The sequence below is a fragment of the Acipenser ruthenus genome, chromosome 39, assembly GCF_902713425.1.
Source record: "Acipenser ruthenus chromosome 39, fAciRut3.2 maternal haplotype, whole genome shotgun sequence".
Lineage (NCBI taxonomy): Eukaryota > Metazoa > Chordata > Actinopteri > Acipenseriformes > Acipenseridae > Acipenser > Acipenser ruthenus.
In genome coordinates this window covers 1,976,941-1,999,400 of record NC_081227.1, presented here as the reverse complement: position 1 = coordinate 1,999,400, position 22,460 = coordinate 1,976,941, and the positions used below count along the sequence as shown (strand labels likewise).

At 42.3% G+C, this 22,460-nt stretch overlaps 1 protein-coding gene across 4 annotated transcripts; it reads right to left on the bottom strand.

The window, feature by feature from the left end:
- Positions 1-1,386: 1,386 nt before the first annotated feature.
- LOC117397195 (alpha-2-macroglobulin-like protein 1) lies at positions 1,387-21,748 on the bottom strand. Of its 4 annotated transcripts, none has more exons than XM_034912831.2 (36): positions 21,583-21,748; positions 20,431-20,614; positions 20,002-20,158; positions 19,234-19,286; positions 18,878-18,898; positions 17,522-17,690; positions 17,348-17,432; positions 16,577-16,706; positions 16,188-16,302; positions 15,638-15,747; positions 15,043-15,210; positions 13,661-13,891; positions 13,043-13,106; positions 12,507-12,652; positions 12,106-12,255; positions 11,742-11,906; positions 11,228-11,363; positions 10,849-10,933; positions 10,302-10,527; positions 9,904-10,030; positions 9,488-9,609; positions 9,013-9,064; positions 8,447-8,530; positions 7,903-8,079; positions 7,548-7,629; positions 7,159-7,315; positions 6,458-6,532; positions 5,986-6,148; positions 5,316-5,512; positions 4,484-4,699; positions 4,151-4,272; positions 3,568-3,658; positions 3,003-3,071; positions 2,313-2,418; positions 1,835-1,876; positions 1,387-1,537 (listed from the first exon to the last, which is right to left on the bottom strand). In XM_034912831.2, the coding sequence occupies exons 1-36, from the start codon at positions 21,651-21,653 to the stop codon at positions 1,515-1,517; spliced, it is 4,371 nt and encodes a 1,456-aa protein (XP_034768722.2). In that variant the 5' UTR covers positions 21,654-21,748; the 3' UTR covers positions 1,387-1,514. The 4 variants fall into 4 exon arrangements, with proteins under 4 accessions (XP_034768722.2, XP_034768723.2, XP_058865654.1 ...); XM_034912832.2 differs by having other exon boundaries at positions 10,849-10,930; XM_059009671.1 differs by having other exon boundaries at positions 11,264-11,363.
- Between the last annotated feature and the right edge of the window lie 712 nt (positions 21,749-22,460).

The following is a 22,460-nucleotide window of genomic DNA, read 5'->3' as shown; positions in this document are numbered from 1 at the left end:
CAGAGGATCCAGGCATTGTGGTGGGTATAGAAGAAGTCTGTGTCCTGCACACCATTCTAGCTCATTGATGGGTCTTGAGTTGTCTTGAGTCATCGTCATTGGGGTTCAAGTGCTGAATATGCTGAGTGGATTTCATCCACAGTGAAGAAAAGTACAACATCCATTCAGCATTCCAGAGTAATGAAGGGACCCAGGGTATACCAGGAGAACACTCCCCACACCAGGATATACCAGGAGAACACTCCCCACACCAGGGTATACCAGGAGAACACGCCCCACACCAGGGTATACCGGGAGAACACTCCCCACACCAGGGTATACCAGGAGAACACTCCCCACACCAGGGTATACCAGGAGAACACGCCCCACACCAGGGTATACCAGGAGAACACGCCCCACACCAGGGTATACCGGGAGAACACGCCCCGCACCAGGGTATACCGGGAGAACACGCCCCGCACCAGGGTATACCGGGAGAACACGCCCCACACCAGGGTATACCGGGAGAACACGCCCCACACCAGGGTATACCAGGAGAACACGCCCCGCACCAGGGTATACCAGGAGAACACGCCCCACACCAGGGTATACCGGGAGAACACTCCCCACACCAGGGTACACCAGGAGAACACGCCCCACACCACAACAATGCATTAGGCAGCAATGAATATAATAGGCTGTGGTTTTGTCTTTTTAAAAATCCTCTGTAAAATTCTCACCTACTGTAAGTCGACATTTCGATCAAAGTTTACTTCCATCTTAAAATATTTTGTATTTTGTGCAGGTTTTGTAAATATAATTTGTTTTACACGATATGCAATTTTCTTTGCAGTAAAATGTATTTGCACTGCAGTACTGTACGTCACAGTGAAAGAAAACCATCCAGTCCCTAACTTTTCAATGTACAGCATAAAACTAACTGATGAAAATGTATCCACATGAGTCATCTAAAAAAGTATTCCCACTTACCAGAGCACTCTGTAATGAGTGTGGAGGAGAGGAGCAGTAAGACAGGGAACCACATGATGCTTTCTTTTTGTTTTATTGTAGGCATGCTTCCTATGCATTTTAACATGAAATAGAACTGTACAAAATAGAACCCACTTCAATCAATACAATTGTGATGCGGAAAGAGCAACATTCTGTTTCTATAGTGACAGGGAGGAACATGTAAAATACAGATGTTTCTGAAATACTAAAAGAAACTGCTAGACTAGAAGTATTGTTCAATTTTTTCAAGAGGCATTGCAGGTATCTGTTATTTCTCTTATATCATCCTTGACTATAAACACACAACAGTGCTGAATTTAGGAATACCAGAGGAAACTAAAATTCAATGCCAAACGTGTTGACTGCTCTCAACAACAAAAAACAAACCAGACTTCATTTATACAAATGCAATTTCTGCAACTTTATTTGACTTTTAAAGCTTTTTTTTCTGAACATACATCAAATACAATAGGAATAACAGGAAGTCGATTTTGGGGAATGGTCAGTGTTGGTCAGCTGGTCCATTAGACTTCATTGACTTCCTCAGCTGAAATGCAAAAAGAGACATATGACAGAACAGCCCAGAATCTACAACCGCTGGTATAGAGTAATGGGTTTATTATTTACCTCATGATTACAATTTCAGAATCTACAACCGCTGGTATAGAGTAATGGGTTTATTATTTACCTCACGATTACAGTTTTATTCTGGTTGATTTTAAAAAAGATCACATAACAAAAACTGGATTCAATAGCTGGTGCCATTATGTAACGGTATTGCTAAATAAAATGCCTAAAGCTAGCTGTTCTAATGGTTCTAGTTGTAAAACAGAACTGCACTCACGTTCATGGCAGGGGGAGCTGTATTCAGATTCGGCATGTTCACCTGAAATACAGAAGACAGCATTGTGTGAAGAAGACCCTTCTGTGTCCCAGTATAGAGCCAATAGAAACGGAGAATGCTCCTCCAACGTTCATGCTGTACCGTGTTGATTTACATTGAGTGAGGGTGGCCCAATAGGAAATGAGACCCAGAAAGGGTCAAGTCATTCCACAACTAGCAAACAAAACCAGCCTGAGACACATACTTCCCAGCAAACTGATTACTGCAGCCGCTGGTTTTGTTTGCAAGTTGAAAACAAGAAACCTCTTGAGATGAATTAGAGGAGAGTGTTGATGAAATTGCATTTTCAATCAATCACAATTAGAAGTTGTGACTCAGAATCACATGCACCTTGATGCAACTTGAAGGTTATCTGGGTGCTGTTGCCAGACCTTAACCTAGAAGCATAAAGAGCAGCAGAGACTGAGCTCCCCCTTACTTGTCTGGTAGTAGTCGTAGATCTTCACCACAGCTGGTTTCAAGTTCCTCACGTTAAAATCCTCAATGATGTTGAAGGAGTAATTCATGGGTAGCAATCGTATCAGCTGTAGGGGAGCAGGGGTCAACAGGAGTCATTAGAATTGTGTTATTGTTCCACCATTCAAGTGCCCTACTAGGATTCTTGTATTTAAAAAAGTGACGTCTGAAGATTTCAAGCAAGAAACTACGATTATTATTTGTGCTGGATTCCTTGTCCTTGCAAATACACAAGATGCTCAATATATATATTTTTAAATATCCATCAAAAGCTGAAAGCAACGGGTCCACAAAGGGTTGTGAGGAGTTTGGGCTTCTTCTGCCTCCGACTCAAGCTGACTGAATGTTAATGTGTTTAATGATTCTTTATTATGTTTCCTGCAATATGTTGCCAAAGCCTTTGCTGGTGGTGCAGCAGCTACAGAGCTCAACCTCAATCCAGCCAGACAGACATACGTTTTCATCTGGGCTTTCTCCTAACCCAGCTACAGAGCTCCACCTCAATCCAGCCAGACAGACATACGTTTTCATCTGGGCTTTCTCCCAACCCAGCTACAGAGCTCCACCTCAATCCAGCCAGACAGACATACGCTTTCATCTGGGCTTTCTCCTAACCCAGCTACAGTGGCTCTGGCTCAGGTGTTGAACTTACCCCATCAATATAGATGATGACGTGCCCGTCCTCTGTATCAACACGCTTCACAAGGGGGGCTCTTTGAAGCTGCAGGGAGAACAGGCCCATGGGATCAGACAGATGACATTAGGAAATAAACATGCCTGTTTTGGCTTACCTCCTAAAAACTAGATGATTTTTAGCTTTGTAGAGACCTCAACCTTTATTTAAATGTAGGTTAGTCCACTGGTTTTAAGCACAAGACCATTTTTGGATTGCTCACCAATTCTTTATATAACTGACTGCCTTTACATTTTAGGAGATAAATCATACCCTATGATAGAGACTGCTGGGCTATCAGGGCTTCACAATCTTACAACTTATTGAAACAACATTGGGAAAAAAGTTATCTTTTTGCTAAATTACCTTGTCTATCGATTAGGAGCCTTATAAAGGTTTACCACAGTATTTTTGCAGAGTATCTTTGCAGTTGTATCATGCTTTTCTCTTGGGTACATTTTGCCATCCCTTGAATGTGTAATGTAAGATGATCAGCCCTCAGATGTCTTTGTCTGACCCAGTTTATATGTGATAAGTTCCTTACATTCTCCAGAGAGAGCTTGTCAGGGCTGAATCCAGAGAGCAGTTTCACATTCACGATCACCATGTTGGTTACCTCTCTTTTCCCATTGTAACTAAACACGGAGAGGAAAAAAAAATAATTCACCAGTCATTTCAGAAAAAAATTAAAACAATCTGTTAACGTTTCAAGACTAGAAATTTAGAAATGTAATAAATTCAGTGATGAACATTTTGTCCAGAGTTCTTTTTCGAGGTCACCAGAACAACGTGAATAATTTCTAAGAGGTGTTTAATTGCTATCCTGGGTTTGAGATTTGTAACTTCAATAGAAGTTCGGAGTAAAAAGCCTTCAGTGAATTTGTAATATCAGAGACTGGCAATAAAGACACATTGTACTTCATTGTGTGTAGTACTGTGGATAATGAAAAGTACTGCGGATAACCCATCACAAGCTGGAAGCACCACATGTGTTTCACTGGCTTGAAGCCAGCGTTAAACCCAGGCTTGCAGAAGAGAAAGGCTAGGGAATTAACTGCTGTGTGCTGCTTTCCAAACTGAACAAGCTCTACAACGATGGCATGTTTAAGGGTTTCAAACCCGCTCACCTGACTGTGAAGAGCACTTTCAGGGTCTTCTTATCAGTGGCGTTGCAGAGCCCCCTCGCCTCCGCGGAGATGTTGAAGGTGGAGAACCCGGGAGGGGGGGGGATGTTGTACCGGAGTGCCAACTGGGAAACGGAAGAGGAGAGAGTGCAATGAATCAATGAATCACACGGGCATATTTGGAAAGTCTAAAAGGTACTTGGATACTGTATATGTTATATTATTGTGTAGCCTTTTAAGTGACGTCAGAACACAAGCTATGTCACTAAGATACTCCATATTGCTGACATCACTGAGACACTGTTTCTGGCAGGGCTATTGAGAGATGACACTGACCTGCACAAAGACGCAGTTCTTGCCCTCTGCCTCCACGCTGTATTCCCCAGGGACTTCCTGCAGTGGCTCCTCCTGGTAGAGCAGCCTGTTGCTCTGGTCCAGGTGGAACTGTCTCATGAAGCCCCCTTTAGAACGCACTGTGAGAGTGCTGGAGCCCTCTGGGGAGTAGACCAGGGCACTGTACCGAGCCAGGGCCTGCAGAGCCACCACTGTGTCCTGGGGAGAGAGGGAGAGACAGTCAATGTGAGAGTGAGAGGGGAGGGAGAGAGGAAGTATAGCACTGTGACTGTGCTCAAGCACAGAGCCACCACTGTGTCCTGGGGAGAGAGGAGGAGAGAAAGACCTAGATCCCCTATAATAAAGCCCTTACATATGGTGGTAGCAGTGGGATCACTAACCTGACTGCATGAGGGGGATCGTAGTCCCGTGAGCAGGGGGCTGTGTCATGGGGTGCTGTTGAAAGGGGATGGGACTGTAATGACTCATATATGGAGGACCAGCTTGACTCAGGCAGCTGCTCATTAAGCTCTACGGGTTTGAGAGTTCAGATTCCAAGATCTGAAGGTGACAGTAGGGGACAGTATAGGAACATCTACATGTGGTATTAGAGAAGTGGGGTGTCTAATTTGTGCAAGCTTTATTATAGATAGTCCAAGATTAGAGCTAATTGGGGACTGTGAAACCAGCTGATAGACTGATTTCAGTACAAAAAAACTATATATTTTTTTATGAATTATATGACTCTTGAGACTCAGAACTCAAGCAAAAAACTGACTTGAAATTAGAAACTTTTCCACGAATCAGATATTAGTTTGTATAGCGGAGCTCTCACCTGCGTGGATGAGAATCCTCCATAAGGGTTCTGCTGGTAAGCCAGCCACTTGACAATCCGGGAAGCGTAGCTGAGATCGGAGGCAGACGGCTTGGGTGCGGAGAGAACAGACATCAGCACATAGGCCGTCATCTCCACTTCCAGAGAGTCGCTCCTTCTAGAATCCTGTTTGGAGCGCGACCAGTGCAGGGAGCCGTCTGAATTGGAACACACAGAGGCAAAACACTGCTAACACTGCTGACAGGTTTCATTAATGTCTTGGTACGCCTAGCATGGTTGTAAGAGGATGCTTTTAATGATCTATTTGGGTTTTCAAACATCTCTGATGCAGTCTTGGTCTTTCAAAAACATGAACTTATCCTTTATCCCTTGGTCAATGCTTTAACACGTAGATCTTGTGATTCAGTGTAATGTAGAGTTTAACTGTTAGGACCTTTTTATGGTTCAGTATTCAAATGCTACTGAATACGTTTGGAGTGTTTAGAACCATCCTGTTGCATATTGTTGATTTCTTCTGTGTAGAACCTACCCTGGGCATTTCTGTTTCATTGTATTGAGCCCCCCTGGGGGGGGGGGAGTGAGAGAGAGAGTGAGAGAGAGTGTGAGAGAGTGAGAGAGTGAGAGAGAGAGAGACATAGATAGATAGATAGAAAGCTCTTCTTCTCGATACCTGTCTTGTGTGCTTGCTCATCCAGCTCAGTGAGTAGTTTTGATCTCATCTCCTGCTCTCCTGCAAGGCTGAAGGTGTAGGACAGAAGCGCTGTGGTGTACGTGTTGGTTATATTGTCGGCCGCAGACCTCAGACAAGCCAGACTGTTGTTTAACACGGGGTCCTGGGATTGGGTACAGATAACAGCCAATCACAATCCCCTTCACTTGCACCCTCCAGATGCCAAAGGAATCCTTGCTAACCTTTGAAAACCCAATTCCATAGCTCCCCTTATCTCTAATTATAACCACAGCTTCAAAACCCACCCCATTACCTGTTACTGGCTTTAGCAACCACTGGTTCACATTAAAGTGTAGATGATGTTTAGAGATCAGGTATTTCCATCATCATGGAGTTTTCCATCCAACAGAAAGAGAGAAGCAAACTCCCATAGAAGCAGACTGGGCTCTGCCCACCCTATTCTCATACTCACAGTGAGAGGGGTCTCCACCTCTAGCAGGGCCGCGGTGATGTAGGCTGTCAGCGACACTTCGTCCCCGACTCCCCCCTGAAACACACAAACACACACACACTCAGACAGTCTGGCTCCTCTTTGTGTTTGAGAAGAGCTTCACTGAGAGATTGAGGTTACTGCATTGAATCTGGTGTTCACTTCTATGCCACATATGATGACGAGTGACTGAATAACTTCCCGGTGTGCACATCATTGAAGATACTCAAGAGCGACACAAAACTGAAAGAACACAACATTCCAGACAGTAGCCTATTACTGCCACCACTTATCCCATGCAATATTCTTAAAGGATATACAGCTTGAACGTTCATGGAGTCCTGTAGTTATTCCATGACTTATCATGGCCACATAACCTATATGCACATGAAGGAGATGTCTTTGGGTTGCCTGGCCATTCTGTTTCTATTAAAAAATTAAACATATTTTCAACGCCGAATACAAAATACTGGTAACAGATTGTTGCACGATGAAGCATTCCTGTTTCCATTGGAAGTAATGCAACCACTATGCTTTCAAAAGCTGACAAGCAGTGAAAAAGCTGAGAAAGGCATGTCTGAGGCATGTTGGAAGGCTTAGTTGAACCTTGACCTGAGCAATGCAAGGTATTCTTTCTCACCTTCCTTCCTCTCACTCATCCCTCCCTCCTTATCCCTCCCTACCTTCATGTTGTTGTTGAAGAGTTTTCCAACGCTCAGGAAACAGCCGTTCTTTTGCTGGTGGTGGCCCAACCAGTCCTGTGCGTCCTTGATATGTCTGGGGTCGATGTAAATGAAGGGCAGCGCCCCGCCAAACGACTTTAACACAAAGGCTGTCAACCTAGAGGAACGGAGAGAGAGAGAAAGAGAGAGAGAGAGAGAAACAGTCCAGTAAACAAATTAAATGTAGCAGTATTTATTCTTATTGTATTACTGTAGAATAGAGTGTTTTTATTATTTTCTATAAACAGTCTTACAGCTGTTCAGAACCTCAAAAGCAAAGGGAAGAAGTGTGTAGTGATTATGGTACATACGGCGGTGCCTAAGACATACAGATGGACAGACAGACTTACCAGGTGTTTCCAGAGTCATCGCTCTTCCCAAAGGCACTGTAAGAACCATCTTCATGTTTGTAGTTCAGTTCCCGCTGGTAACCTGGTGGGGAGGGGGAGGGTTTAGAAATCACGGTAAGCACAGAAAAGTTAACATTCAGAGTCATTTATTTTACTTGTGTAACGTTGGCCTCTCGTCAATCATCTCTCTCCCCACTTCAACTCTCTTACTGCTCTCCAGAAAACTGGCCCTCACTGCTCTCCCTCACTGCTCTCCTTCACCGCTCTCCCTCACTGCTCTCCCTCCCTGCTCTGGTCTCTGATCTATTCATTCAGCTGCTCTTCAGCCTCTCTCCCTCTCTCTCCCCATGCTCACCACTCTCCAGGAACCTTGTGGCTTTGGTTTTGATCTCCTCAGTCAGCTGCCTGGTCCCCTGCAGGTACTTCAGGATGTAGATGTTGGGAGCGAAGAGCACCATGTTCTGTTCTCCGCAGCCGAAGGGCATGGCAAGGAGCCGGTCCAGGTTCTGCATGGCCCGGCCCAGCAGGTCCCCTACAGAGGACAGCAGAGAGGGATTACGCTGCTGTCTACCAGTGTTTGAACCCACAACGTACCCACTGTGACACCCAGCCCCTCAAATTACCTACTGTGTTCTATCTTCAATATGTGCATGTTGTTACTTCATCCATAAGTATAACCCTAACCCTAAATCACAGTTTTATCCCAAACCCTTTGAACCTAACCTTAACGTCACTATCAGATTGCACAATTGCTAAAACAGTGGGAAAATTTAAATAATATACCCAGGACATAATATATCCAGGTAACCTCAACTCCAACCCCAATCCCAACCCTGCCCCCACCAACCCCTCTCGTTGCACCATTTTGTGGTGAAGGTTTTGGCTTTTGTTTTTTTTACCGAGAACCGACAAGGAAGCCTTAGCTGATCCATTCACGGTCACTTCTGGCAGCTTCAAGGAGATCTCCTCCTTCACAGCACTCCCTGAGAAGCACAAGCAAAGGAGAACAAGATTACACTGTGAACAGTAAGAAGAAGTCCATCCAGAACTTCAATCAAACAGACCTCATCTGCCTTTAGGGACACCATGAAACATTGCTATTAAAGCCAGTCAAGAGATCAGCAAAAAGGTACATGGAATGTCTGTTAACAAATTCATACCATTGATTGATTCTTTAACTTAACTCATAACTGGTTAACAGTTTGTTGAAATGTTTAACCTTCTCAAATGTTTTTCATTTGACTCTTCCAATGTCTCTTTGCCACTTCTAGAGTAAATACAATTTAAAAATTAGGTATATTTACTGGACCTCCCATCTCCACACATACAGTAAAAAAGTACAGTGAAAACGGGTCAAAACCCTGACAGACAAAATGAAATGACATGTTCAGGTAAAACTGATCCTATAGACCTGAGACATGGATTACAGTAACCGTGGTAACTTGACAAACAGAGAGTGGCTCACCTCCGGGACACATCAGTGCATTCTGGGTAACAGTCTGTTCTATTCCTTCAGCCTTACAATACAAGAAACAGAAAACAACTTGAGTGGCGATTCACAGAACACTTTCATTCTCAAAGAGACAGCGGCATCATTTAAAAACACCCCACTTCAAATAGTTTACACAGCGGCCATGCTATGATGATGGCACACTTTCCAAATGAAACTGCCTCTACTGCGACGAAGCAATCTGATTGGAAATACTTACAAAATAACACGTGGAAAATGCTGGACCTGTGATTCACAATTGCAATTAATAATCTGACTGCATTCTGTCTTCGTCGCGACAGACAAAACAAAACTAGTGTGCGGACACACAGAGGGCCCTCAGAACAGCGTCATAACCACTTAGTACTTGAAACGTTGAAAATATCTGTATAAAATCAAGAGCTTATCCTGTCAAAGCCAAAATGCAATCGGAGACATCCTGCTCCCTCACCTCCACCAGTAGTTTGCGGATGACCGTGTCAATGCGGCCTCTCTCAGGGACAGCCACCACTTCATTGCCACACAGAGTGTCTGTCTGAAGAGCCTGAGCGCTGACTGTCACATTCACCTCACCTGGGGGGCAGGTAAGAAGCTTGTTGGGTTGTTATGCATAGTTACAATGTATTTAATGGGTCCATCATTTTGCTTCATATATGCAAGTACACAATTGTATCAGAAAAGGGTTAGGGTTAGGTTTAGAATTAGGGTTAGGGTTATTATGTACAAAAAAAAGAACATTGTAGCTATGCATAATAACATTGTAATTATGTGTAAGTACACTGGTATTTACTAAGCAGCTACTATGTAAATAAACAGTAACCCCGTTACCCCCCCTAGTAATCTTGTGAATAAGAAGCAGTCCCTTACCCAGCGCTGAGGGGATGAAAGCCCAGCGGAATGTCCTGGCTTCATCGGCACACAGGCAGGTCGTGTACTCACACCCCTCACAGGGCGTCATCTGAAACTGGGAAGACTCTGCATGGCTGACCTTCACCTGTAGGGGGAGGCAGAGAGCAACACAGCAGATAAGAGAGAGAGAAGGCTTTGCAAATAGATGGGGTTTTCATCCAAATGAATGATTTGATAATCAGTTTCCCACTTTCATTTAAAACACCCACAAGAGCACTAGATTCTCATTAGATTAAATGTTTTTCATTTCATTTAGTGTTCGTTGGTAGTCGTTCGTCAAGCTGTTTGAGTTGAGATAGATGACTTTGTTTCTTCTAGTTTTCCCACAGGGTTGTGACTGTATGTGAGCAGCTCACCATGATGCACTGGGACAGGTAGTTGAAGACGGTGGCCTTCAGCTCAAACTGCTCCCCTCTGATGACGGAGTAGGGTAGAGTGAGCTCCACGAAGAAGGGCTGGAATGCTGTGAGCCCAGTTGGGGGCGCCATACCAAATCCCAGAGGAGATGTGCAGAATGCCCCTGCCTTCCACTCAGTGATGGTGTCTGGAACTGTGTGTGTAATCTCCACTGAGCCAGACTTCCTGAGAGAGAGAGAGAGAGAGAGAGAGAGAGAGAGAGAGAGAGAGAGAGAGAGAGAGAGAGAGAGAGAGAGAGAGAGAGAGAGAGAGAGAGAGAGAGAGAGAGAGAGAGAGAGAGAGAGAGAGATGTGGATGAGTGGAAGAACAGCCAACTCATGCATTAGACCTCCTGCTTTTCATTTATGGAGGCCTTCAATGCAATTTCACTGGCCTTCAATGCAATTCCAGTGGCATAATTGGCTACTTTCATCCACATCGTGGCTGGCAGAATCACTTGCCCTGATGACCCAAGAGTTTAGTTAGTGGAGTTCAAGCAACGCTTACCCAACTGGAACCAGCTCCCAGATCCATGTCTCAGGGAAGTACTTCCGAACAGTCTCAGGCTCCTTCCTAACCATGCCTAGGTCTGCTTGAGAAAACATGACAACTGAACTGAACACTTGAGAAGACAAGAAACACGGACACAGCAGTCAAACTTTACCCCCTAATCCTAACCCTAAACCCCGTATATCATAATCACTACATACAGACAGAAGTAAATAGACACTAAGAACTGCCTGAAATAGAGTAACTTCATTTTATTTTCATAAAGTCACTGAGCTGACTCAATTAGGTTACTGCTGCTTGACCAGAAGACTTATACATTGGTTTGTTTTTGTGTGTAGGGCTATTTTGTAGACTTATTTTGTGTTAATTGTCTCACCAGTATCCTCTAATTCAGAGACCTGCATTGGCTCACCAAGAGAACCTGATCTAGACAGCAGTAAAGGGGTACTGAATTCATGACACTCAATTGGCTTCTTCACATCAGAGTTAGACAGAATCTTCAGACCCAGACCCTGCAAATGAAAATAATAATACAATAATACATTCCAGTGCACACCACTACAACAGTAAAATGCCAGCACCTTGGATGAGAGGTAAATAATCTTCCAGTCGGCTTCTAAAACACCGTGGAAGTGAATTTTCAGTGATGGGTACTCAATTGGAAACCATTTTTTGTTTTGAAATCACATTTTACATTTTATATACTTCTTCAAAAAGAGTATGAGTAATGATTATTCTGCACACCCCTTGATGGCACAACTGTAACAGGACTTCCACTCAATCTGCTTCCTTTAAACAAGACAAGAACGGCATTATCGATGTCCTTACTTAATTCTATCTATGCTTCATGAAGATGGTGGTAATTCCACTAATGGATAGATGATTCCTACCTTAAAGATCCCGTATACATCATTATGTGATCTGCTATAGTAGTATGGCATTATGTAGCGCTTGTCCACTCTGTGAAATGGAGACGGTAGGCAAGGGTAGGGTTCATAATCCTCCACTCTGTATGAATATCCATCTCTCTTTTGAGTGGGGAGCAGGTTGTATACCTGAGAGGAGAAAGTGAAGGACAAACAAACATCAGATCATCATATATTATAGTTTTAACTACTAATAAAAATATCAACATGGCATTATTAAAAAGATCAACATGGCATTATATGAATAATAAACTTGATTGCAATAGAACAATGAACTTGAATTGTAGAATGTCTGTGATCAGCCAGGGAGGTGTGCAATATTACTCACAGTGTCTACAGTCAGTTCCTTATCAGGCTCCATCAGTATAACGCTTTGATCGACTGCCCGGAGAGCGCACAGGGACCCAGGATCGGCACGCAGGTGAACGGTGGTGTCCTCTCCAGGGAGCTCCTGAGGAGCTGAGAACTTGAGATCTACCTGCACCCCAAACACACAGACACAGTCAATACTGTAGAGAACTATAGGTCTACCTGAGTCTCAAACACACAGACACAGTCAATACTGTAGAGAACTATAGGTCTATGTGCACCTCAAACACAGAGATGCAGTCAGCACTGTGCAGAACCTGAGTCTCAAACATCAATTAATCAACAAACAAGTCCCTATGAGGTCCTGCAATGTCTATAGAAAGGCCCTTCTGGATCAGTCAGCACTTCAGGTCTGATTACCTTGTTATTAAAACACGTGTCAACCTGGAAATCAAAGCTGTCCGCAACAATCTCCCCGTTCGGGAACACAGCGTAGACAAGGACCTGAGCGTAAGGGGCTAAGTGTGACGACACCGGCAGCTTGAAGGAGAACTCTCCCTCTGACACTGTGAGGAAGGGTGGAGGAAAGGCATGGTAAAAGCATGACTATGTGAAATGATTTAGCAGATTCACCTTTACCTGCTGGAGGTCTGCTTAGCAGAATTGCAAGTAGTTAATGGTAATGATAGGTTAAGTGTATAGAACATGAGCAGAAATATTGTAGATCATTACAATACAATACAAATATTCAAATCTTCTTATAGATTTACCTAAGCATTTTGTTTTGAAGTTATGGATGTCCACCACTTCAGACTATCATGGTTTGATATAATATTATAACAGCATGGTTCTTTGTACCCTGGGGATCAGTGTGCTCCATTTGTTTTATATTGTTCAATCCTTTACTCCCTATATAGTCACAATGCAGCACCAGTGGAATGTGCCCGGAATCTTACCTTGTCCTGCCTTCATCGGGACCCCAACACGCCCATTCCGAGCAATGCTTCCTTTAGCTAAAACCTGGGACACACAAATGCACACATATAGTGAGGCCCATGTTACCTAGGAATGATGCTGAGCTGTTAGTTTAATTCCAATTGATATCAGGGAATGTAGATTGAAGACGTACAGTAGAACCTCAGAGTTATGAACTGACTGGTCCACCGAACACCCCACCTTCAACCGGGAGTGTGCCAACACTCAACCATGCGTGCCATGCAGCCAGACAGGCACGCCTAGAAGCAGCGCTCATGCCATGGAGAAGGCAAAATCAAAATCGAATTAAAATGTAGCTGAGGCTGTGTGGTCTAGTGGTTAAAGTAAAGGGCTTGTAACCAGGAGGTTCCCGGTTCAAATCCCACCTCAGCCACTGACTCATTGTGTGACCCTGAGCAAGTCACTTAACCTCCTTGTGCTCCATCTTTCGGGTGAGACGTAATTGTAAGTGACTCTGCAGCTGATGCATAGTTCACACACCCTAGTCTCTGTAAGTCGCCTTGGATAAAGGCATCTGCTAAATAAACTAATAATAATAATAATAATAATAATAGCTGAAAGGAATCCCACCTACTCACCAGATAATAGAAATCCATAAACCCTGCCCCCTTTGCCAGCTCCTCCCCCTGGATGATGTAAACAATGCTGATTGGTGCTTCCTCCCCGCACTGAAGCTTGCCCTCGTTCTCCTGGATCTTCAGGAAGCTCTTGCTCTTGGAGTAAAAGGGATTGAGCCACAGATCGGCGATACCATATGTGGGACGGACCAACTGATAATCAAAAACATTATCCAGCAGAGAGTAGCGAGCCTAGAGAATGAAAGAACATCATTACACACCTCGTTTAAACTACTTTATCAAATAGCTGACTCCAGGTCCTTTACTAGGGGACAGTGACATGAAATAAAGGGATAGTTGCTCAAGTGAGCTACATAATTCAGGGTCCAGTATCACAGGTCCAATGACAATTACCAGTACAACTGCCACATTGGTCAAGAAGAAAAGGCAACTTAAATGTAGAATTAAAAGAGTTAATTACCAACAGCTGTTTTAGTCTTTCTTACTTAGTCTTTCTCAATGCATCTGTTATACAGTATAATGAGAATAATGCTCATTATTAATTGGATGGTTGTTTCTTCTGTTAAATATCTCTCGATACAGATTCGGGGAGCTGTCTTATACCACTTAGAGTTGGGATAATATGTATTTTTTCAGTTGTAATGTTTTTTGTTTCACAATTATCAATTTCATAAAAACATTTTGATATTCGTATTTGGCGATAATTATCACTGATTTCACGATATCTCTGAAATGTACCCATTGCTGTGAAATATGAAGTTCACTGTGAAAATTCTAATTTTTAAAAGATTAGTGTAAATATACATATTCTGATCACTTAAATATAAATAAATGCAGCAAATGTTGTTATTTTTATATGAATGCTTTTATTTGGTTTGATAATTCATTGATGGTGAAAATAGAATATCTTTGAAAGGTGGTCATAAAAAACTAAACGTTCTAAAATGTATCATTTAGTGTTTTACATACATGTGAGCATTTAAATATTTAAGAACTCATAATAACTCTAGAGAAAACGAGCAGTTCTGGATGTGACAATGCTGTTTTACATGTTTTAGTACATCTTGAAATATCTTGATATGCCTGCAGTATTTTTAGATGGTGAAATGCAGTGAAATAAGCTAAGGAACAACTGCTCTTGAGATGGTTTGTTCCTCTCTCTTCCTGCACACAACCTACTTCTCATGGATTCAGATTCTAAAATAAATAATACTACTGGACCAAACTTAATCCTGAACACAATCCCAATCAGAAGAGGACCACAAGTACAGGCTTGTGTTTAGGAAGTACATGCTTGAGGTGCAGCAATCAGTCTTCTCCTAAATCAGCTCTAAACTGATGAAAGTGACTCCGAGACCTGGGAGAGATAGAAAGGTCCTGACCTGAAGCCTGACAGACTGGGTGTCCCAGGATGAGGTGTCCAGTGAGATGGGGACCAGGCCCCTGCTGTCCGTGGTGAAGTTCATGGTCTCGGTGTGGTTGTCCCATCGGATGATGAGATGAACCTCCTCGTGTGGGAGGGGGGAAGAGTCAGGTCCGGTCATCTTGATCTGTTTAAGGGAGAGACATTGAGGAATTGCTGGGCAGGGGGCTAGCTAAATTCTCACCCCTACTCAAGATTGGATCATGAACCCCAAGGTAGAGCCATGAAAAACTGAAGGGTAGATTCAATCAAAAACATACAGGGTTGCTATATGACCCACATTATTTTCCTCTTATTTAACTTCCAGACAGTAGTTTCTCACTAGCTACCATTAAAATGTATCTATTCCCCTTTAAAAATGCACCTTTGCCTTGAAATTAAAATTAAGGCCCATTGATGTGAAAATGGCACTAATTCTCCTGATTTCAGGGTCTTTTGAAATTATATCATCTGACCTGATTGCAGATATCATGAGATGGTCTTTTAAAAAGATGGTTTGTTTCCTTCACTGCTCATCATCCTGTTGTTAACATACAAAATCCAAAATAACTCACCTTTGCCTTAAAGGGGATGCCCTTTTTAAAGGTATTCTGTGCCCCCTCGAAACTGACTTCATTAACATTAGAGGTGAATGTACTGGAGCTGGAGCCACTCAGTTGAACACCTAGCAAAACAAAACACACTGTTTAGATATACTTCAGAATGTGAGCAGTCCATTGGTCCATTATAAATCTGCTTTTCCATACCACTCTGGGCTTTACCATGCTGACCTATGCCTTTTTTAACTATGTTTTGATACTTTGCTATCTTTTTGTATGAGGATTGGTCCCAGCCTAACTTCTCAGTGGACACTGGTCCACAACCACCAGTTCAACAGAGATGTGAGGAGACCGCACTGCAATTGAAGTGAAGTGTGCACTTCATCAAGAGCAAACTCAATGATCTATTCAAATGAAGCTACTTTGGTATTCAGAAAGGTCACTTTACTGACAAAAAGAAATATAGCCACCATTGTTTCTTAATTCCCACGGGTATAAATAAATGAAGGATATCACAGGATAATGGATACAAACAGACAAGTAAGATATAAAGAGAAGGTTGTACCTGTTCCTTCTTCTTCCAGATCACACTCCACATTAAACTGATCAGAGTAGCCAGTCGCATTCAATGCAAATTCTTTCAGATCAATAACTTCGGTCGCACAACCAGTCTTGTCAGTCTAGTCAATAAAAAAAATTAGACATAAATAAACAAATAGACAGAAATGTATTACTAACTAGTCCCCAATAACAATACAGACTACGTTTAATCTATATTGAGAGAGTGTTTGAACTCATCAATACAGCACTCTTGTGTAAATAATTAAACAGCACCCTTCTGGGATTTTACATATTTGTCAACTCCCATGCACTGAAATAACGTTGGTACGGAAAGCAGGGCTCTATTTTAATTATCAAAATCCGCTGGTATTCAGCAGTGGTGGGCTAACTTACCAGAACGTTAAACAAATGGCAGATGTCGTTGTTCTCCACATTATCGGGCCTTCGATACCAGTACATGTTCCATTTGGACCGGCAGAATTTTCCTGTTACCTTCCCCAAGACAGGCTTCCCATAGGTGTACCTGGAAACAAATATAAACATGGATTGAAACGCTTTTACACATGCTCACGTGACACACCCAGTAAAGGCACTACCGCTCAGAGTGGGGCTGAGTCATGTGATTAGGAGCTTGCTGGTTTCAATGCTGTTTGTTTCAAGTTGCTGGCTGGGGGCCTACTGGGAGTGCTGCATTGGCCTTTGGACTGACACAGACTCAGCCAGGGATAGTTCAGCTCATCACACTACTGGTCAAGCACCCAACAAGGCCAGGAGCAGATTAGTCAGGCTTGCCCTTGTCTTGAGGGGTCAGTAACTTGCCAACATGTCTTGTTTAGTTTCAGCGGGCGTGAATGGTAACGGGCATTGAGCAGGGCATTTCAAATGGGGTAAAACAACTAGGGTGAAAAAATGAGACACACTAAATGTATTTAATACAGTAAGCTAATATGTACCGTAGACCTTGTCTCTTATAATAGCTTTTCATCAGCACTTTGTGTGGGCTGAATCCTAGGAGTCATGTTCAATGATGCAGATGAACTGACTATGTTTTGTTTAACATAATAAGTTCCATTTGAAATGTCTTTAGGATTTTGGCAGTTGATAGTCTTGCATTGATTGGCCGAGTGTGGCTTCATGGTTTATAATTAAAAACAAATAACTTACTTTGCACAGATCTTGACTGTGACCTCTGTATCCAAGATGGTGATTGATTTGGGGAGATGAACCTTCACCTCATACTTGGGTAGGACTGAATGTAGAAATAACAACGTTATTGAAAAGGTACAGAACATTTCTGCAAGTGATTTTCTTTACACACGCCAAAACAATCTTCCTCACCGTACTCCTTGATGTTAAAAAACTGTCTAATGTGATTGCCACTTTCTGTCTCTGCATGAAGTGTGTATGTTCCTTGGGGGGCTTCGGAACTGAGGGGCTGTGACAAGTCCAGAATCCCACTGACGGACGTCCTGTCGAGCCACTGAGCGATGCGATTAGTCGCGGGGTCCTGGGTTGGGTGGGAAAAGAGAGTTTGATTTGGGAATGATGCTCAACGTCATACAGATTTGCTTCTGATCTTGTTTTTGGTTTTGTTTTAAATTGAATGGGTTTGTGGCTCAATATCTTGCTTTTATATAAATTATGCTTGATATTGAAGGGGCGATGATCTGTTCAGGGATAGTAAGATATTTAGTGAAAAGGGGAGTTTGATTAGGGTTAAATAGGCAATACTCTACCCTCCTGGAAAAAATGGGGAGTGGACAATGATATCTCTAGGATACTAAGACATTTAGTAAGCAAGTTATCTAAGTGGGGTACAACAAACATCCTGCATTGGCACACATCAGTAGACTTTTTTCTCCATGTACTGAATCTGTGAAATTAGAATCAAATACAGTAAATACAAACAGCATGGGGAGTACTGGTTTGTGTTCATGAAGTAAAGCCAGCTTCCTCTGGCTTGCCCTGCCTGTCACCAGGTTGCTGTCTCTGTGCTGCCTCTGTGCTCTCAATGGGCTCTTTATGTCGTTTGTTTATCCAAACTGACCACATAGTTTTATTTAACGGTACCAGGATTGGAAATCCCAACTAAGAGATTCCACTTGACATTTACTGCTAACAACTGGCTTACTAGCATTATTTATTAGCTATAAAAAGGTTTAATAAGATAAAAACTTGTTTGTTAAACATTACTACAGTAATTGGCTGCATACCATGACTAAATCTCTGTTTTGCAGCATCTAAACCGCAAAAACGTCAACGTTTCTGGGTAATCAGAAACATTTTCTTGACTGGAGATGAACTATAAAATTTTAAACATGTTGCAAGAATGTTATTATTATAATCGTTTCAGTATCGTGAATGAAAATAGGCTATTCCTTGTAATCTGTGTATTTCATATATTATTTTATATACATTTGTCGCATAGTCCAAAACCTGTTTGCTTCATCCATGGCTGTAAAATACTTTGCCTTTGAAATTCTAGCTAAGTTCTGATCCAGGTATGTCATAGGCCATCTAGACAATGGTACCTGCCCATTCAGTACTTGATAAGGTAGTTCCTACACATTTATATAAAATATCGTAATTAAACCATATACATGTGTGAATGTTATGTAAGTAAAATAGTTGTTAACAGTACTGACTGTACTGTGAAGGAATCTTTGACACAGTTGAGTGTTTAGATGGTCTTACCTGCAGTTCCACAGTTTTGTACTGTAAAAGCAAACAAACACAGAAACCAGTTATTAGTTGTTCACTATGTAACCCAGTCTATTTAATGACAAACAAACTGTTGACCCCTCTTCCTCCACCCCCACTCTGGAGCCTCCCAGATTGTCATTATGAGTCAATACATTTTCTTGTGTGCTGAGGTCTGCTGTTTGTTTTCTCATCTGATCACATAAAGCCTCTTTCCTTTGACCATGAGCTCCCATTCCCATAGTTATTTATTAACTACCAACACTATTATTTGATGCTACAAAATTAGAGAGTTAGTCGAGAGGGGAATCAATTCTCTATACGTTAGCATTAAGAAATGTATATCTTACCTTTTCATTGATAGGGACAAAATCTGTGTCCAGCGTGACAATTCGAAATTTAACTAAAAAGGAAACGGAAAGAAGTTTAGAGCATGGCCGCTCGTCTGTGCATAATGTGATCTCTGTACAAGAAACACAAACATCATTACCGTTAGCCTTGGTAAATGCGTGGCTGACTGTGTGTGAGCATGAAGTCAATACAGGCTTGGATTGTACTCAATGTGTGATGGTTTTCTTATTCAAGCAAGGTTCATATATCTGGCCAAAAAGTTGCACAGTGTTTCACTGAAACTACAGTGTAGTGCTTTGTAAGGTGGAAGCACCAAATGCTGGACTAGGTTTTCTAGGTCCAGCACCACAGGTCCTAAAGGGTCCTGCAATGATACTAAATACGACACACAGCACATAAAAAAGCCTACAGCCGCACAGTCTCTGTGAAAATACAAGGCGAACCTGAAACACTACCCTAGAAATAGAGTCAAATTCGAAGTGAACTCTACGACGTGACAAGGTTCTAAGATCAATCAGCTACAAGGAACCGGGTGAGATTAAAAGGGGCAAATTGGCCACGTCTTCTTTGTAAAAAAATGTATGTTTGTATTACATTGTATATTTAGTAAGATCAGCTTAATCTCTGTGTCGCTTCAAAGAGCCACACAAAGTTCAAAACATATACAGTATACTATTGTACCAGGACAGTATGGGTTAGATAGATAGGTAGATAGATAGATAGATAGATAGATAGATAGATAGATAGATAGATAGATAGATTGGTACCTGTCTGGCCAGGTTTATAGATGGGTTTGTCTGTCTGTATAAACATCAAGGGCTTAGTTGAACTAATCAGGACTTTTTGTTGTTTCTCCAAATCGACTGTTTTTCCTTTCACTTCGGCTCGGAGATACACAATGGTTTCTTCAGGGAACACTGGAACCTGGAGAAAGAGAAAAAGCATGTGATAGCACAGCCATTGAAACCATGCTGAAGTCATTCCATTTACAAATCCTTGCCTTCAGTTATGAAGAAGCAGTGACAACTTCCCAGCAACACAGGCTTCGTTAAGAAGAGGAGGAATTGGCAGAGGTAACGGACTGTGTTTGGTAGGTTTAATAGCCACACGTTGCATGTGGCCCTGTGCAGAAGACCTCAGAGGATGCTCTGAATATTCCCTGTCTAATCCTATGGGGTGCTCTCTGTCATTCTCACCTGAAAGGGGACACATCGGTAGAACTCATTCTCCTTCACCCTCTCTTCCAGGAGAGTCAGGTTGTCAGCATTGGTCTCCATGGTGACAGTGAAAGTGAGGCTCTCATTGGGGTGGAGGAGCTGGGCGCAGAATGTCTCTGTGGTGCCTCCGAAAATTTCAGAGGGAACCGTCACCAGGTATATCCTGCAGGAGAGATGGGACAGCTGCTTTATTTCTGCTGTATTTCTGGAGTATTGTATACAAAAAGCCCTTGCTTGAATGGGCCCAAATGTGTCCCATTCAAGCATGTAAAAATGATTTATTAGAATAATGTTTCCATATATTTTAAAGCTATATAAATGACTGAGAAATGTGATCATACATAAAGAATTTCATTCCCACAATTGACTAGTAAAAGGCAGAGAGGATAGAATCTGAGGGACCCTGTGAATGGTAAGCTCTTACAACAAGGTATACCTTCAAAGTGCAAGTACATTAACCCTTATAACAGTGTTGTCTCAGTTTAACAGTGCTTTCCCCATGGTTATACTATGCATGTACCAGAGTTTACCCTGGTCTGACATGTTTATTAATATGCTTGACCATACCTTGTTATACTTTTCAATGGTTACCTATGCCTTACCATGCTTTCACTGTGCTTTATTAGACTTGGCCATACTTACACTAGAGTAAAGTTTATAAGGGAGAGGCAGCAGTCACAGTGACAGACTTGTACCAAGTTTATGAAGCAGTCTGGTTCTTCTAACCACTATACTCAAGAGCAAGCTAACCCTAAGGTACACGTTTCCTAAGAAGAAACTCAATGATTTGAAATCCGTATAGCAATATTAATATCTGTCTATATCTATAGCTACTTATATATATATATATATATATATATATATATATATATATATATATATATATATATATATATACACTGTTGGCAGATATTCTTACTGATATAACCAATGTATACAGACAGACAGGCAGATAGACAGATGGTTACAGCTAGGTCAGGACACAGACAGAGGGACAGATAAAGACAAGCTGACACAAATCTCCACAGGTCCACAGACAGACAGACAGACAGAAAATCTAGAAACATCCTCACGCTCTGAGCCAGTAGCTAAGGAAACAGACAGACAGACAGACAGACAGTATATTCTTACGGTCCATTGGAGCTCTCCTCTGCCTGTGCTGTGTGTAGAAGCAGGCAGGTTAATAGAAGCCCTCTCCACATCGTGAGGTTGAAGCGAAGGCCTCCGAGAATGAGAGTGAAGATTGAGAACAGAGAGGAACAGAGAGGAACAGAGATGAACCCACGCTGGCACTGAGAGCAAGACCTGTTTACACACCCCTCTCTCTCTCTCTCCTCTTATAGAATCCAGGAGACCCCTCCCCTCTCCTCCCTCCCCCTCTCTATTGACCCTGTAGGTGGGTGGAGAATGTGCTGACTCACATAAGGGGCTGCCAGAATTCAGGTGGTCATTCACCTGCTTGTTGGAATATTTTATTTACAGATAAATGAATTGTTAGGTTTTAAAATACAACTCACAAATTGTGCATATGTTCTGGTTACATTTCTAATGAGACTAGGGATCTGATTAACAACTTTCAGTCTCCTGAATTCTGGTTAGACCCTGGGAGGCTGATTGTATCTTGACTTTTGTCTTCAGAACAAAAGCCTGACCAACAGGACAGTGTTGTAAAACAAGTTATTTGACGTCCAGCCCTAACATCAAAGAGGTTTGCCTTTTGGGGAGACCGCTGTTTTGTATCAGAGCTACAAACCTATTGATAAACATCTTCCCAAATAAGTAAACTAGATAGAAACAGGTTTTGCTTGAAAATACAGTTTGTTTATGAAGGGGGGGGGGGGGGGGGGTCATAAAAGAAAGCCCCTTTAGGGGAATCTGGACAGAGCCAGATACTTCAAGGGCTGAGAAGAGATTCGTATATTTAACTAAAAGAGACTTGTTTTCTTCTGATTGGTTTCAAGGAAAACATGACGTAATGGGAAAGAGTAAGATAATCCACATAATGTAAC

Coding starts and splice junctions, on each gene's coding strand:
- LOC117397195 (XM_034912831.2), bottom strand. CDS start 21,653: ATGTGGAGAGGGCTTCTATTAACCTGCCTGCTTCTACACACAGCACAG. Junction 4,273..4,483: donor AGAACTGCGTCTTTGTGCAG/GTCAGTGTCATC, acceptor TCCGTTTCCCAG/TTGGCACTCCGGTACAACAT. Junction 3,072..3,567: donor ACAAGCTCTCTCTGGAGAAT/GTAAGGAACTTA, acceptor TTCTCCCTGCAG/CTTCAAAGAGCCCCCCTTGT.